At 39.6% G+C, this 18,774-nt stretch overlaps 1 protein-coding gene across 6 annotated transcripts in view; it reads right to left on the bottom strand.

The window, feature by feature from the left end:
* DNAI7 (dynein axonemal intermediate chain 7) overlaps positions 1–18,774 on the bottom strand; it is a 34,891-nt gene that overhangs the window by 10,428 nt on the left and 5,689 nt on the right. For 5 of the 6 annotated variants that reach the window (XM_039542810.1, XM_039542803.1, XM_039542824.1 and 2 more), the window contains 8 exons: positions 16,431–16,521; positions 15,043–15,134; positions 12,069–12,170; positions 9,804–9,941; positions 5,781–5,927; positions 5,138–5,241; positions 3,646–3,916; positions 331–436 (listed from right to left, as the gene is read on the bottom strand). In XM_039542810.1, the coding sequence (XP_039398744.1) occupies positions 331–436; positions 3,646–3,916; positions 5,138–5,241; positions 5,781–5,927; positions 9,804–9,941; positions 12,069–12,170; positions 15,043–15,134; positions 16,431–16,521 (1,051 nt within the window). Of the gene's footprint in view, positions 1–330; positions 437–3,645; positions 3,917–5,137; positions 5,242–5,780; positions 5,928–9,803; positions 9,942–10,397; positions 10,459–12,068; positions 12,171–15,042; positions 15,135–16,430; positions 16,522–18,774 lie in introns of those variants that run through there. The other variant, XM_039542833.1, reaches the window with a different exon arrangement.

Raw genomic sequence — 18,774 nt, 5'->3', positions numbered from 1 at the left:
TAAGCACCTTACTTAAGTACATGCTTAAGTAAGGAACTATTCCTGGGTTCCCAGTTATGCACAAGCTTCAATAACTGACAATCTCAGCCTAACTCAGAAACAAGGGAAGAACCTTATTCACCCAAGACAGATACTAGCTAGAATCTCAAGACAGCTGTATGTATTATATTTTATAACCATATAAAATCTTTGTCATCTTTGTTCTGTCCATGGAGGTGGTGGTGCTACATTATATACACTGGCTTTGTATGCTCCAGTGTTTGCTTAGAGTAAAATCAGAAGTTTAAAAATGCACATAATTATGCCATACTGCATGTAAAATCTCAGTACCTCCTGAAATGGTGCTAACATTTTCTGATTTCTTATCAGATTCCTCTTCTAGCTTCTCATTTTCACCAGGATCGACCTTAGTGCTGTCTTTGAAACAGATGGTACTCTAGTTCAAAAACAAAATGTAGTGTTTTTAGCATACAGTGAGACAGGCGCAATTAAAAATGGTGTAGCTTTCTGTGAAAATGAGAGCCTCAGGATAATGAGTAAGGTCCTCATCATGCAATGAGATGTGCATGAAGCTCACTGGAGGAATGGGGCCATAGCGTAGGAATATCCAGAATGCATCATTATGGTGGTTTTGTGGTTTTTTTTTTTTTTGCTAGCTGACAAAACCAGGTTTTGGTACAAAAACATTGTCTCAGGCAGTCTGGATTTTGTCAAAGTCAGGTAATCAGCTTTACATATTAATATATCAATAGAGAGAACACGTGTAATAATTAATTGCATTTCTATAGCAGCTTCCCTCCAAAAATCCCAAAGCACTTCTCAAATATTAATGAATTCACAGCACTGTGTGAAGTAAGTATAACTAGCCTCATTTTTCTGATGAGAAAGCTAATGCAGGACGAGAGATAGGAACTGTAATAGAAACAAACATAGAACTCAGATATCCCGACTCTTTCGTTTGTACCTATGATATGAGACTCTTCATACCTTTCATTGTTTTCACATAATTATTGTACGTTATGGATTTTTCATCCTAGATGCGCCCTCACCCCTGTTGTGCCAGACTTCTGAGAGGCAAAGCAATAGGGAAAGTAGCCGGGCACTCATTGCATGTTTGTTCCCCCTCCGCTATACAGAGCTAAAGTGCTTCTCCATGTATACTGTGTGAGGGAATTGTGGCAAGAGGCAGCCTGCAGACTTGTATGGAATGCCTGCCCTGCAGGGGAACAGAGAGAGACCATGCAGCAGCAGAAAGAGGGACAGAACTAGAGAAAAAAATGGGGGAAGGAAAAAACTAAGGGCAAACAGAACTATAAAAGATATCCCAGGTGAGCAACCTGCTTTCGGAGAAGCGGATCCCTGAGGTGGGAACAGGAAAAGAATGAGGATTGGTGGAGAGGGAACAAGACTTGGAAGAGAGAGGAGAAGAGTGGGAGAAAGAACAAGGTAAGGAGCTTAACCATGAATGAAAAGCAAAAGCCAGAAAAATATAGGAGAAAGGCAATAAGACAGGTGAGATGTGTCAAGGCATAAAAGTAGGGTTGCCAACCTTCCAAGATTGTCCTGGACTCTCCAGGAATTAAAGATTAATCTTTAATGAAAGATTATGTCATGTGATGAAACCTCCACGAATACGTCCAACCAAAATTGGTAACCCTTTGTAAAGGAAGCAGGGAGTGGAGATGACCTGCCTCAGGCACTGCTCTGCAGCAAATGTGGTAGAGGGAGACACAACAAAGCCAGGAACCACTGCTGTAAATATATGTTAATAAGATGTAAAAATGGTAGTTTACAGTTATTTACCTAGAAAGTTTGGCAGCAGAATCAGAGTAATTTAGAACTGCCTGTTAACCTACAAGCCATAGAAGCTACTAAGAGTAAAAGAAGCCATTGTCCTACTATGGGATATCACTTGGAAGAGATTCAGATTGATAGAGATGGTATTTTGCCAGCCCTCTAGTGGAAAAACCATCAACATACAGAGACTAAAGACCCATTCCAGTCTAAAACCTACTTTGCACCCCTTCAAACTGTCCTGACAGCACTGGACTCCTGTGTGTGGTTTGTGGGACACTGAATTTTCATGTGCTGTAATATATATACTGCTTACTGTATTTTTCACTCCATGCATCTGATGAAGTGGGTTTTAGCCCAAGAAAGCTTATGTCCAAATAAATTTGTTAGTCTCTAAGGTGCCACAAGGACTCCTCGTTGTTTTTGCTGATACAGACTAACACAGCTCCCACTCTGAAAACTGAATTTTCTGTAAACAGAATCAGTTCATTCTAATATACTTATTGACATTTTTGAATGACCCTCTTACAGTGATGTCTTACAATTGTATCGGGTATTATCCGTGCCCTAATCCCACTCCCATCCACATCAATCACAAATCTTCATTCCTACTACAACCTTCCATCAAAACAGTTATTTCTACTCTCCGATTGCTGGTCTTTCTTTTCTCCTTCCCCTATCACTCAATATTCATGGCAGTCCAACAGGTGTAGCAATCTGTGTGCTGTGCCCTAAAATGAGGATGGTTACTTCAAATTCCTAAGAATTTGGACTTTCCCTCACTTGTGGTCTACAATGGATGGTGCAGCTAGATAGCCCCCAAAGATTTGTAAAATTGCAATTTGTTCATCTCACACCTTGTGTGGCTTCAGAGCTTGTCAGTCTTGGTAAACCCAACAGATCTCAAAAGCTGGGTGGTTGAGAAGATAACCAGAAATGAGAGGGACTATAGGGAAGAGAGAAGGCTTAGGATACTTTGGATAGTTTCAAGGAACAAGCCATGGCCCACTGGAGTGGGCAGAAGAAGACTGGTTATACAAAAGTCTTTGTGGAATTGACTCAAAAGGTTCAGTGTTTTTGGTATCTCACCCTACATCCTGCCACCGCAGTTAAGACTGACTGAGATGCTCTTGCTGTCAGGTCCTTGATCTGAATTCTGCAGGACTGCTGCAGAGCCTTCTCCAGTTGAGAATCACTGTCTTTGTCATGTTCTAGTCTTGGGGGCCTGCCTGAGCTTGGGTTTGGTGACCTTCAGGATACGATGTATTTTTTATGTGATGTGGCATGTAGCTGATTTAGTTTGGTCTTGTTTTTTTGTTTAGTTGGTGGTGGCAACAGTGCTTATGGATAGCTTTGTCACCTATGGAACTAAATTCTATATGGTACAAACAGCAACAGAATTTGGCTCTATCTGGTTTTAGTTTTTGTATCTAAGTGCTTAGATACTACAGTTTAAAGGTGTTTTAAAAATTCACTATAGGACAAATCTTGAGATATTTAGCTCTTACTTTGTCCTCCTCGAGGAAAACTCCCGTTGAATTCAAGAAGAACTACACCTGGATAAAACTTGAGTTAAGATCTCAGGATTTGCTCCCTTACCTTTTCAGGGTTTATCCATACTGAACCGCTAGTACTTTTGAGGTAGGCCCATTTTTAGCTATAATGAACTCAACTGCAAGACCTTCTCCAAAAAGGAGGAATTCTTTTATAAGGGGAATGAACATTTTAAGGACTTTTTTTGTTTTCTAAGGCACAAGGGAGACATGTAAAGATCTGTTAAGATGCTAATACTATGCAGGTAGGCATTAACTGACAGCACTGTCCATGCTGCACCTTTTACATCTTTCTTACCTTTCTTCCATCAGATTCCTTTTCAATTACCACGTCGCTGTCTTCCCCACTCTTTTGTTCCTCTTCTTTTTCTTCTTTCATATCATAAAGCACAGTTAATTCTGGTTTGCTTTCTAGGGCTTGCACCTTTAAATGGTGTTTGGGAATGCACTGTAGTGGGGAAATATGATCATAATGAGTGTGCAAGATGCGGACAGCAACATCACTTGTGGCCACTGTCTTTGGAAGATCAAATCCATTTTCTGCATCACAAAACATATGATTTTTGAATCTGTAAACAGAGAATTAAAACAAAAGAATTCTCTAGTAAAGTCAGTATAATTATTTGTACATCACACTTCAATATTCCAGTACATTTATCATAGTAATACAGGCCCCTATATTGCCTTTTACCATATGTCACAGTTTGGGGAACAAAACTGGAAAAATGGGTTAGATGGTCATCACATGCTCACCCAGCACAGACAGCTGCCACCAGCCCTTCCAAGATAGCTAAAACAGAATTAAAAGAATTAAGATCTGCATGCAGTTAAGGAACCTGGCCAGGCAGAGAAGGGAAGGAGTCAGCTGTTCTATATAGCATCCTCACAGGTAAATTGGACCCATTTATTAGGCACATTTCTTCATAGGTTAATGCAGCTGCTGTCTCTATTAAGTCCTTCTCCAAGGTTTCCACAAACAAGCTGAGGAGGCACTTAAGGTAAAGAGAGCCAAGCTAGGAGAACAAGCACATCACCTGCCTCTGTGCCACCATAGGAAAAGGGCTAGAAGGCATACAGAAGGAGATCAATTCTGTGTCAAATCAGATACCCAAGAACTTGGGCCTTTTCCCCCCCATGCATCTTTGGCCTGCCATAGTATGACTGGAGGTCCCAGTTCTGACCAAGCAGATAGAGATCTGTTCAAATGAGAACTCTCCTTCTGCCCATTTTAATACAAGAAAATATTGGCTAGAATTATAAAATCTTCCACACACAAACTTCCATGTTTTGCTTAGGAACACTGGGTGAGATTCTGTGCTGGGCTTTAAAAGGTGCAGCATATTCTGTGGCCAATCGAAGGATGTTAACATAACATCAAGCCACTTTTACGCTCTCCTGATTCAAGGCTCCTTTGCCGCACATAGCATAATGTAAACAGTTCTGGGTGGGGGCATAAGTTACAGAAGCCTCCCTAGGCTGCCCTATAGGCTGCAGTGCTGTCCTAACACTCTAGAGTGCTGCAACCCTGCCCCAACATAGCGATCCTACCCCCAGTAGACCCCCTACACTAGGGCTTGCAAGGGAGTCCTCAGAAGGCAGTCTTACAGCTGTCTTCCACAGTTCCAGTGCTTGGCACACTCCCCACTTCCTCCAGGCAGTTGAGGGCCACTTGTGGAGTAAAGTGCTACTCAGCATGAATAAGGGTTGTCAGAAACTGGCCCTGAGTCTTTATTCCATAGAGATGTACAAAGATAGAGCTAATTTGAAATAAGGTCACTTTTGTACTGTACCTTGCATTCTTCTTGAGGTTTCCCCAAATACAGAAAGTGATATTTTTATCTTTTATGACCACATCCATATTTCCACTGTCAGAATCTGCAAAAGTACTAGCCTTCTGCAAAAAACAAATCAGCATATTACTCTAAATTAAACTAGGATGGAGTTGATGTACTTGACACTGATGACAGAACTGCTATTGTCTTTGCACTAAGAATGATTAAAAAGTTGAGCAAACCATAAATTCTTAGGATAGTATCTGTCAAAGATTCTTTTAACAACTTAATATTTTGCATTTAATCACTAAATTTGTGTGTAATCAATGGTTACTGCTAATTTAAATCATGCTGACAGTTAAGGCCAGGATTTTCCAAGACCTCTTAATTCCCTTAGTGTCAAATCACACTGAAACCCACTTCCTTAGGTTAATTTAAAAATTCTAACCTCAGACACTGTGAAGGAGAGGGCCTCAGAAACATCAGTCCAGTACATGATTATGTTTGAGCTGGGGAAGTTTACACAATAGTCTGTATCACAGTGTAAAAAAAGTCACTTTTGCCAATTAACCTAATGTACAAAACTGTTACTTTCCCATTGCCCTTGATATTTCATGAATAACATTTGAAGACTAACAACTAAAATACAAAGTTTACTTACTTTAAGTAGGTGCTCTGTTGCTTCATTGTATTTCTGATGAAGAAGACTCTGCAATTCCAGAATTGACTCCTGGTACTGAACGATGACCTCTTCCATTAGCTCATTTGGCGGTGTGTCCAATAACAGAAAATTCAACTTCTCGATTAACTAAAAGACATTAAGCTTTCCAAATTAGTTTTACAATCAAATCATAGCAGTTTAATTTCCTTTTTTCAGGGATTAGAGTGGAAGAATGATTTCTGTTCTTTTGATTTCAGATATCATATATAAGGTAACCTGTGCTCTGTTAAAATATGAGCTGAACTTGCTTCTTTTGCATATACACAAATATTGGTTACAGGAATTCTCTCTCTATTATACATCTAAAAAGAACATATGTGAAAAGAACATTATTAAGGTTTCAAAATTAGGAAATGTCAGAATTAAGATTGCTTGCGCAACCTTAATTTAACCCCTTTGTACATACATATTATGATACAGTCTTTAATTATGTCATCACATACTATTATTTTCACAGGATCCCTCCTGCATTCAGTGCAGGACTGACTTATTGAGCAAGAAAAATTTCAGGGCACAGAAACTCTGCTTGGGACAGAGTTATACTTCTGTTTCTTTGGTCTGTTTGTTCCAGGTTTTCGTAAAAAAATATTTATTATTTTCTAATCTCATCACAGCTATGACAGGGACAACCAGTAGGATCTGAAACAAGTGCTACACAGCTAATAAGAGATTTCTGGTTGGCTCATAACGTAGTGCTGTCTAGAGACAACAAAGTTTCTGGCCTGAGTAAAGCAATTCCAGACATCATTTTATATGTGTGGATGCTGGCAGGACAACTCCACTAACTGGAATGCCTAGCCATGAATTTAAGCAATATCTTTCTCTAGAAGTTCTATAATTCTATTTTGGAGATCTATGTTTTGAACCTGAACCAAGACTCTTACACCTCAGACTAGAGGAGATTCAAAGTAAAATGTATTTGCTTAGTTTCCTGGAAATAGAATACTGGGCTATACTCCAAGTTCCCTGTTTTCACATCAGAGGTCCCACCATAACAAAAACAGGTTTTTTTATAATTGGTGATGTTGGTGCTGATTTTGTAAATTATGCTATTTTTGTAAGTGAAAATTTTGAATTTGTGTGAATATGATGCCGTACAACTCCAGCCCTCAGAAGAACATTGACAGTTATAAGGCTTCTTCACATGAATTTTACTTATTCTTGTAGACTGAATGTGCTTTATTGACTGCCATTTGCTTATAATCAAATCTGTTTTGTCACCTGAACTATAATTCGCACCTACAGATGTCCATTATAATCTGAATTCTCCCCTAATTTGAACTGTCATATCTCAAGAATGATTTATCCATTTCCCCTCTCACAGAAGAACACACATGAGAAATTTCAAGCAAGCCATGTTTTGACAAAGTCTGTGGTGTGGGGAGGGGGTTGGTCAAAATCAGGATTTTAATGGAAAGCTATGCTTATAGCCTTAATTCTGGAGAAAGTTCTCTTCTGCTAATAGTAATCTCAAATTTTAATTTAAAAAATGTAATAGGAACAAATATGTCAACAAAATTTTAATCTACAGGATAAACCAAAATTGGAGGTTTAGATAAATGCTCCAATGACACAGTTGCTTGCAATAAGAGGATGATATTTAGCACATCTAACAAACTAACACTAATCTATCCTGATGTCTACAATGCTTGCCTGAGATTAAATGTCAAATGTTTATTAGATATTGCTGTATTAGCAAGTCATCCCTTAACATTGTATTTGTTAGTGTGATGTTTACTGTAAACTAATTTGAATGTATTTGATATGATCTTTCATATTCTTCTCTCATCTGTAAATTACACTCATTAATGTCAACAGAAATTACATGCACACAGGGAGAGAAGCATTTAGATCCCTTTGTTTGTACTATTATGATCATCTACATCAATCAGTTATTCATTCATTCTACAGAAATGTGACTACTTTGGGGAAATATTAACAAATCTATTTAACACATAACCACAGTAATTTAAGATTACCAGAAGATGTCAGTAACTGCAGTAGAGGCAGCACACCACACTTACTATTGCTGTATATTCAAACTTCCAGTATCAGTGCCTCAGAAACCAATCCTGAAATGCAACAGGCTACCTAAAAGATGCATTGCTGAAGGAAGTTGGAGGCCAGGAATCAAAATAGAAGTAAAAAAGTGGTGAGCTCAAGTCCACCCATTTCAAACTACATTCCTAATACCAAAGTAGCTGAATGATCCTGCTAAAATGATCAGCAGTAAATGGTGAAATGTTAGCATTCAGAGTATCACCATGTCTTCAGTGTGAACTGGTCATTGATATAAATACAGAAGTTCTTGCTTCTTTTAGAACAATTGTTTCAGGAAGTCTATCTGTATATGCACAGGGCTAGAAAATTTGTAATTTTTTAAATGAAAGCTTAAACTCTCTAGAAAATGAAGGGGCCATCAGAGAACTTCTGATATGGCATATAGTCCTATACTAGCTCATTGTCTGGCTATGCCAAAAGAATGACAGGCGACATTAGATACAGATTTAATCAGGCCGCAACTTTATTATTAGATAGATGTCTGGGATTAACCCAGCGGATAAAATGTGCAGTGCAAGTGAAAAATTGATGTCCCTCCAGCAGATCCACTGCCGGGCTCCTCCAATTCCAGCCAATATTATTATTATTTGGGGGGGGGCGGGGAGCGGGGCTTCCACCAGCTCCCCCCCTTTTCATCCAGGTCCCTCCAGCAATTCCCTTGCCAGGACCTTACCAATTCCAGCCAATTCCAGAGTGAATGAGGGGAGGGGCCAGGCCCAGGCTAACCTTTTTAAACCCCTCATTCCTAGGTGGTGAGTCATCCACCACGCTGACTGCTCTTCCAGCAATTTTACGTCTCCTGTCCTTCCCCAAGCCAGAAAGCATTGCCCTCTTCTTCCGGCCAGCCAGACAAACCCGCCCCCCTTGCTTAAAGTGCAGGGTGCTGAATCTGACCACACTACGAGTCAAATACTGTGAGTGGATATAATGAAGGTCTAGATTGGGGTGGGCGAACTTTTTGGCCCGAGGGCCACATCTGGGTGGGGAAATTGCATGCAGGGCCATGAATGTAGGGCTGGGGCAGGGGGTTGGGGTACAGGATGGAGTGGGGTGTGGGAGAAGGTGCAGTGTGCAGGAAGAGGCTCAGGGCAAGGGGTTGGGGCAGAGGAGGGGTGCGGGGCATGATGGGGCTCAGGGCATGGGATTGGGGTACAGGAGGGGATACGGGCTGCAGGAGGGGGCTCAGGACAGTGGTGCAGGCAGGGGTGCAGAGTGCAGCAGGGGGCTCAGGGCAAGGGGTTGGGGTGCAGGAGGGAGTGCGGCAGGGGACTGAGGGCAGGGGGTTGGGGTGCAGGAGAGGGTACGGAACCATAGGGGTGCCAATCCCGCAAGCCAGATCCAAAGCCCTGATGGGCCGGATCCAGCCCGCAGGCCGTAGTTTGCCCATCCCTGGTCCACATGATCACATGCTTCTGAGTATAAGCAGTTTGTTCCAAAGGTTAAGAAGGAATTTGAATTGCTCATACCATGTAAAACAATGCTAGATTGACTAGATGAATGGTAGGAATGGAGGCTCCTTTACATTGAAACTTCTACAGACGGCATGAGCAGCAATGTTCAGATCTGGAGTGTGATGAAACTTGCGTCAATTTGGGAGGGTGTTTGGATCCAGAATTTTGATTAGATCCATCTTTACAAACATTATATATATGAACTCCTGAAAGGCAGGATGCTAGAGTTTTTGGATCAATGGTCTTATGTTTCTTGTTTCCTAATAAAAAATGTATAATGAAGGAAAGTAAAGACAGCATATCAGAGGAAGACCAACACACAAAAATTGCTGATGATTTAGGTGATGACAAATTACAGGCAAACAACCAAACAAAGGGGCATACAGGATCATTTTGAGATTTGTAAGCTATTGGTAAGCAAGGACCTTAAGAATATCATTTTAACACTTACATTTAGCACTTGGTTTCCTTTCTTGATCACAAACTCAATATCTTCATTTTTATTTTCTTGCCACAAGCTCATGAAAGTATTAATTTCTTGGGGCACGGCTGGGTCAGGACTCCCATCACATTGCATGTAATGCTCCCACTAAAGAGATTTTTTTAAAAGAAAAGTAAATCCAAAAGTTTTAGGTACAAACACTTCAAAACTTCATAATTACAATACAAGAGTAGGAGGGTTTTGAGAGAGACGTGTGTGTGGTCTAGTGATAAACACACAACTGAGGATATGTCTACACTTGTAGCTGAAAGAGGGATACTTGTGATCATTCTCATAGAGCTAGTGCACAGAAGTTGTAGCATATCTGCAGTAGCAGCAGGAAAAGCTAGTTACCCTGAATACAAGCCCATCCTGATCACATGGTTACATACTTGGGCAGCTAGCCCAATATTCTGGCCATGCTACTGCAGCTACACTACTATTTTCAGCACACTAGCTCAACAACAGCTAGTGCAAGTACGTCTCCTTGAGCTGGGAATGACACCCCCAATCCCAAGTGTAGACAGAGCCTGAGTCCTAAACCCGGTTTCATCCATCACTCACTGTGTGACCTTCAGTCTTGGTTCACTCTGTGACCTCAACATCTCTATCTCAGTTTCCCCATCTGTAAAATAAGGATCATAATAAAACCTGTCTCATTATCTAATTAATCCTCACAGCACACAGTATTTGTTAAGTACCTTAAAGACTTATAATGGAGTTTCTAAACGCACTAAGCATGGCTGTACTCCCACTGAAATCAATGGTCAAATTCCCGCTGGCTTTAGAGGGAGCAAAAATAAGTCAATGTGGAGGACTTTTGAAAATCCCATCTGTACATTTAATAAGTGTTAAATATTAACAACAGCGTCCAATCACAAAATAATTCCACTATTTTTACAATTTTAAATAAATGTGCTTGATTATAAAGTGTGAGGATTGGGAACACTAAATAGAGCCAGGTATTACAGAGAAGCCAGTTCTGGCTCCATAGATATGTTTGAGCTAAATTTTGCTCTTAAAGCAGGGATTCAAACTTTTTATTATAACAAAGAGAGTTATATTTTAGTATAACAAAGAGAGCATATGCTCTCCAAAATTAAAACACTTTTTCTTTGAGTATTGAATGAATTTTCTGAGAATTTATAAGTAAATGCATTAATTTGTTTACAAGTTAAAAATAATTAAAAATGGGACCTTTCCGAAATTTAGCACTTAGCATTAGATTTTTCTTTGGTCTGAATATTCTTCATAACAGAATAAAGCAAACTCTTCACACTTCCTATAAAGAAAAACTCACTGAAACTGTGAGCATAGGTGATATTTGAATAATTTTTTAAAGATTAATGGTCACATTTTATCATCATTTTTCATAATTGAAAGTTATTCCTTCAGCACAGGCTGAAGAATAATCTTAAGAGAATTCCATAAAGAACTGCTCTCTTTCAAAATGACTGATAACTCCTATTGTTCTTAGGGGTACTAAAGCAACAGGTTGCCTTCAGTAAAAAAGCTATTTTGTTAAAGAAAAAAACACCACCACCAAAGATGGCAAGACACAGAAATGCACAGTTAGTGCACACAAAGAACCTTAACTCTATCCTATAGTGCCATCAGAAAGCGGATGGGATGGGGAAGGAACAATCTAATGCATCTTTAAAATTCAGTTTAACCTAATTTGGAAACATAAATATGCAAACAACTTAACAATAATCATCTGGGCATTACATGATGTCCTATAGGATGGAACTGTAGATTCTTTAACTTTGTTGTTCCATCCCTTAACACATCAGACTTAAATAGAAACATTAACTCTGAATTTCCTGGTTACAGAATGTTTATCTGAGGGATATTTGCAACATCTTTGTAATGTAATTTACCCTAAATTATTGATATATACTTTCAGCCTAAACTGCATTTTAATGTAGTTTTATCTGGCAGTAGTCTATAACTCAAGTGTTACGCTGTTTTCCATCTATAATTTTGCCATTATACCTGAAAATCCTGACTTCCATCATCCCTGACTCACCTGAGCAGGCATTACCTACTGTCCAAACTCCTTAGAAGTTTTTTTTTAATTAATGTAGTGTTTTTCATTTAAAACTAGAATGAGCAAAGCACTAGACAATAAAGGAACAATCTTGTAATAGAGGAGAGAAGCACAAGATCATTTAAAAGTCTCTTCTTTGTCAAACCTCTATAATACTATGTGGATATTTTGGAAAGCAAGCTTACCTTAGCATGTGCTCTATAATCTGCTTTCCATTGCCTTGCCCTCAAAAAGTTCTCTTCTAACGAATGGAGTTCTGCAAGTTCAGTCCCTCTCCGCTCTTGATCCTATTAGTATATGATCAGGTACATGAATTTACTATTCAGTTTTAGTTTTTATAAATTATTTTATAGTAAAGAAAACACACATTGCACTCCATATGATATTATGAAAATATGCTAATGAGTGTGAATATAATATAACTGGAATATGCTTCCTGCAAAAGGTCTCTTGTAAGGTTTCATTACAAAGTTTATAATCTACTGAGTGTGTTCATCCTATTTGTATGACTGTATCATTCTTGTATCTGAAACTAGGAATATAAAATATAACTCTGAGGTCCTATTGTGGTTATGCAAAGTGTGGGCCATTAACAGTGGTTTAGAATCTTGATTGCTCCCAGCAACTAAGACAATTGTCTGTAGATGGCTCTGTTTACTTGCAAGCCTTCCTGTGAGTCAGGCCGAGAAGAATGAAGGAGATTGGTCCTGCTTCGAGCAGGGGGTTAGACTACATGACCTCCTGAGGTCCCTTCCAACCCTGATATTCTATGATTCTAAGGCTTGGGGGTCTCACAGGACATGTGACCATGTCACCTGGTACTGGAATCCATCTTAAACCTGGTGCTTTTCCATTTAGAAGGAAGGGTGGGGACCCAAAGAGACAAAAGTTTCCCGCCTTGTGCCAAAGGTATATAAGGAGGTGGAACAGAACAAAGGGGGCTGCAGTCATGAGAAATCCCCTAGCTACCACCTGAGCTGGAACAAGGACTGTACCAGGAGAAAGGATTGGGCCCAGACTAGAAAAGAATCTAGTCTGTGAAAGAAGCTTATTGGAACATCTCTGAGAGTGAGGTTTCATCTGTAATCAGTTTCTTACTCTATTGGGCTTAGACTTGTGTGTTTTTGTTTTATTTTGCTGGGTAATTTACTTTGTTCTATTGTTCCTTGGAATCACTTAAACCCTACTTTTTATATTTAATAAAATCACTTTTGCTTATTACTGAGCCCAGAGTCAGTGCTAATTCCTGGGGGAGCAAACAGCTGTGTATCTCTCTCTCTGTGTTACAGAGGGCGGACAATTTATGAGTTTACCCTGTATAAGCTTTATACAGAGTAAAATGGATTTATTTGGGGTTTGGATCCCAATGGGAACTGGGTGTCTGGGTGCTAGAGACAGGGGCACTTCTTAAGCTGTTTTCAGTTAAGTCTGCAGCTTTTGGGGGGACATGGTTCAGGCCTGGGTCTGTGTTTGCAGCAGGCTAGTGTGTCTGGCTCAACAAGACAGGGTACTGGAGTTCCAAGCTGGCAGGGAAAATGGGCTCAGAGTTAGTCTTAGCACATCAGGTGGCAGTCCCAAGGGGGTCTCTGTGACCCAACCCGTCACAATAATATCTTGAATTTTTATGGCACATTACATCCAGGAGATTGTAGTAAATTAGCAATGTTTTATCATAGAGAATCTCTATGTGCTGGTGATGTGATAAATTGCTGAGCCACATAATAAATGACTCCGACCCTTGAGTACAGCCCCATCTGCTTTCCCTGCACAGGCTCTATCTGTCTGCACAGGCTTTGCTGAAGGGGCTCTGTCTGGCAAGAGGTCCGTGCTCCTGGGGTCTAGCCTCCCCATTCACAGAGTCTCTGCCAACATCCCCAGTTGCAAGAAATACCCCTGGTGAATGTAGGTGAGTACTGATTATTATTATTATTAATAATATCAGGAGGAGGGGTGGGGCGGGGTGCTAAGAAAATAGTCCCTTAATTTTTAAATACAATGTTGGCAACCCTAGTAGAAGAGTGTGTGGCACATCCATCAGCTTTAAAGAGATACGTGATTGTCACTGAATCCAAGAGCCCCCTTCCACTCCTGCTTTCCAATGGAACACACTGCAGTTGCCTCTGGTAGGTTCCAAGATATCAAACCTTAGAACTGTGACATTTTAGTGTATGGTAATTTGTTTGGGGCAATTGTTAGAAGTTTTTTAAATGTACTGGTTCGTCGCTTTATTTTCCTCAGAGCCCTAGCTAATTGGGTTCACAACAATGAAGGCAATCTAGCTTTACAGATGATGGGGTATGAAAAAAGAGACCAATTAAAAATGTTAAACTTGCTAAAACATTTCTAAAAAAAATTCTGATAAATGTGCTATACACAGAATACATAGTAGTGTGTTTTTATTGGCACCAGTTTGGGTTGGCTTACGTAATTTGCCTACAGTTTCACAATTCAGAGCAAGTCATCCCGAATTCCTGCCAGTAAAACTTTACACTACAACATCACATACATGCATACACATCAATACAACAATTTTGCACCTGCACTAAAATGCAGCCATTTCTAGATTGAAATACCACAATTCATAACAGCCCAAAGCAATACTACATACAGTTTAGGAGCAAAAATGAATATGTCTAATAGAATATACATGTGGAATTGCAGAAAAATAAGAACCGTTCACTCAGATTGGAATTTGGACAGGACAGAGGTTACATCTCTACTCATACAAAGAGTACCATGAGGATTTTAATTATCAGAAGTAGGCAAGACTGAGGTTTTACATCTTCTTTTACCAAATAAGCACTTCTTTATACCATACCGTGTGACTACTGGCTTAGAGGACACAGTGGCACATACCAAGTCTTTAGCATCATTTTCTTAAGCACCTTTGGCTTTCCTTGGAAGTCACTCATTTAGCTACTGATCCAGTTCATTGCCCAACTGTACTTAACTTATGGCTCTTATGTTTTGCAGTGGTATGGCTAGAGTTTTCATTATTAGTTTTGATCCAAGAATACTGGAAAGCCCCACCCTCCACTCTGAGGAAATGGAGAGAAATTCCCACATTTTCATAACAAATCAACGATGATTTGACATAAAGTTTAGAAACTGACTATTGCAGTTTGCAATAGCTATTTATTATGATGGCTGCGAACTAACTTTTGCTTCAAGTCTTTCCCTTTCCTCTCGCACAATTCTCTCCTTTTCGAGTCTTTCTGCTTCTTCTTGTTCAGCTCGTAAACGGGCTTCCTCTGAAGAATGAGAAATCTATTATCAGCAATACAAGTACATCCTGATTAATAAAAACAGATACATTATTTAAAAAACTAGCTGGTGGATCAATATTTTTATTTCAAAATAACTAATAACTGGTGATAGCAAGAGTTCAATCTACATTGTCCATTATGGGTTCAATCCATAACGTTTGGAAGCAGTGCCGGATAAAGTAAATCCACATTCCTATGCACACAGATCTCCCATGGCCTTACCCCCCATTGGAGTTGTGGGGGCACATGTGCCATTCCTACAATTCCAGAGAAGCAGAGACAAAGTCATTTTTCCCCTCAATGGAAAGTAGCAGGAATCCTCTCCTGCCCCACCCACACATTAAGAGGCAGAGGTGGCAGCCAGAGGCGCCCCAGTACTCATTACAGTAGCTATAATATATACGATTTGGTGGTCTGGTCCTTCTTTTCTCATCTCCTCTCACCATATACATCATCCTCTGCTAAGGTGATGTTGACAGGTTCCCCAAGCTCTTGGAGTTAGTAACCCATTGAGATGCATGGGATAGTTCGCATGTCTCCAAGTTATTTTATCAATGTCTCTGTAGGTTCAGACAGGTGTCATTACATAAGCTAAACTAGAATCACATATCAATATTTTCTTCTCAGCCATAGGGCTAAAAAATAGGGTGTTTTTTTATGATAGCTGAGATTCTGATTACATGACTACAGGAGATGCAGTCCTAGGCATAAGCCTATACCACCTATGCTTTAATCCATCCCTGTTTGCAAGACTGTCCTAACATTAATATGGAGTGTCTGTTGCTGTCTGAATACATTGATCAGTACTTTGTTAAGCTCAAAGTTGGCATATTCTGTTGATCGACTTTGAGAAAAGTCCTAGTCACTGAACTTCTCATTCCTCCTGATTACTAAATGTGGAGAAGAGGAAATATCGGTTCCCCTATCTCTCTACCCACTTGTTCTTGACTTGGCTGGGAGAGTACCAGAAGGGGAGATAAAAAAAAATTGTAATGCTCTCCCCCACCCTCATACACTTTCCAAGCATAGCAGGGGGAGGAATAACTTGTGGAAAGAGTAGGTAGAAAAGGAGGTTGAACATAGTGAGGGAGATATGTGGGGTCTCAAAAAATAACTTTGTTTAGGGCCTTCCAAAACATTAAAGCCAGCCTTGAGAACAGAGAAATACAAGTACTGAGATGAAACAGAATTTAGATATCATTAATGATCATAATTTGCACTCTACCTATTTAATTAGTGATTTGGTATAATCACATTTCCTGTAAGTGAAACGCACTGTACCTTCCTCTATCAATCTTCTATCTTCTTCTTCTTTCTGTAATCTCAGTCGTTCCGCTTTGCTAAGTTTCTTTTTACCTCCACTTCCACCAGACTTAACATGGGCAATAAATTAAAAGAGACTAAATGTCAACATTAATTTTACACGTTTTATTTCTCTAATATAGCATTTCAAAGTATATTTTCAGTCTTGTACGTAGAACATCTGTGTTCAAAAGATAACAGAAGAACAGGATATTATGTCAGTAAAGGAAACAAATTTTTCTTGTAACCCACAAAAATAGCTGAATGTTTAAACCAGCCCTATCCTCAGGGAAATGTGGTTAGCAAGACTAATGAAGTGAGTGCATTTAAAAGTTGGATTTTTGTTTTGTACTAAAATATCATTCACATGACAGAACAAAAGATATTTTCACTTTTGAAAGCAAGCAGAAAGAATGTTGATTTAAAGAATACACAGACAAAACAAAGTCACAGGAACAGCCCTTTAACATAACAGCACAATTAAGAGATGATTAAAGCAGGGAATTTATATATTTGTTGCAACTTTCACCAGTTTCCCCACTGACATAAGAATATTCATATAAGTAAGAAAAGTAGAGCTACACATCTTGGGCTAAATTCTCCTTAATCAACTTGAACCAACATAACATGGGAAAATTTGACCCATAATATACACTATATTAGAAAAAAATCTATGTATTGTAATAATTAATTGGGAAATTAACTACATACTAGGGACCAGACGCTACTGGTGGCTCAGCATATAAGATCTCTGCAACATATATATGTGTTAAGGGCCTGAGAGCAGCCTGAGGACTTAATTGAGAATCCACTGGTATTCTCCTGCCCTCCAAAAGATAGGTTTCCCTGAGCCCTGTTTTCCTTTTCTTTTTTGGCAGAGTCCACAAAGGGGATTGTTTAACCCATACTGTGAGGAATAAGCAAAATCACCACACAATACCATCTAAAATAAATAGATTTAAAAGGAAAAATATTAAACTATTATTAATATATTAACTAAAATAGCCTGTGCTCTTGATCCTCCTCATATGTATAGTTACTAGATCATAATCTATCCTTTAGAATAGAATAGGTAGAATAGAATTCTAGATAGAATTTGATCTAGTAACTACATATGAGGAGGATCAAGAGTACAGGCTATTTTGGTTAATCCATTAGTTAATGAATAGATAAATAAATACATTTGTTAATGTATTAGTTAATTAATAATTTAGTGAATACATCAGTTTTTACTCAATGTTTATTCAGACAAGGTTCTCATTGATTGCAATCATATGACAGCCCTATGCATAATACAATACAACTTGGTTCTGTATAACATTTTTCATACATGTATCTAAAAATGTTTTACGGAATCCAAATAATAATTACAAAGTTAACAGATAAATAATAGTAGAGGAGGGAGAGATTACAAGGGAGAAGAGAGATTTTTGTAAAAGATTATAATTTATTATTTATATTGTATAAACAAGCTACAAGCAGAGTCCTCACTCAGGATCAAGGCCGTGCTGTGCTAGGTGCTGAACAAACATCCATGAAGATATGTGATATATAACGTAGATAGAGCTGATGAGTTAGCAGTATAAAGGAAGGCTGTTTTAAATGGCAGAAGTTGAAAAGAAGGTGGCGGCTCTTGCAGTAGTAATGGCCAGAACATGATAGAATAGAGAGGGCTAGTAATAGACCAGGGGTGGCCAACCTGAGCCTGCAAAGGAGCCAGAATTTACCAATGTACATTGCCAAAGAGCCACAGTAATACGTTAGCAGCCCCCTCATCAGCTCCCCCACTGCCAGCGCCTCCTGCCCACCAGCAGCCTCGCCTATTCCTTCCCTCCCCACACCTCCTGATCAGCTGTTTCATGGCATGCAGGAGGCTCGGGGGTGGGGGGAGGGAGAGGAACGAGGACATGGCAGGCTCAGGGGAGGGGGCAGGAAGGGGTGGAGTGGGGGCAGGGCCTGTAGCAGAGCCAAGGGTTGAGCAGTGAGCACCCCCTGGCACATTGGAAAGTTGGCACCTGTAGCTCCAGCCCCGGAGTTGGTGCCTATACAAGGAGCCGCACATTAACTTCTGAAGAGCCGCATGTGGCTCCGGAGACACAGGTTGGCCACCCCGTATTAGACCAAGAGGGGAGATGAAGAGAAGGAGAATGAGCCATGAGATTAAAAAAAAAAACCCAAGAAAGATAATTTTGTACTGAATTGCACAATCAGCACAGAGCCAGCAGAGTTGTTTGTTGTGACACATACATTTTTCTTTGTGTGTTAGAAGATAAGCAGTGGTATTCCACAAATGCTGCAGTCAGCAGTACTGGGACTTGGAGAA

The sequence above is a fragment of the Mauremys reevesii genome, linkage group 1, assembly GCF_016161935.1.
Source record: "Mauremys reevesii isolate NIE-2019 linkage group 1, ASM1616193v1, whole genome shotgun sequence".
In the NCBI taxonomy this organism is placed as follows: Eukaryota; Metazoa; Chordata; order Testudines; family Geoemydidae; genus Mauremys; species Mauremys reevesii.
This window is presented reverse-complemented; position numbering and strand designations above follow the sequence as displayed.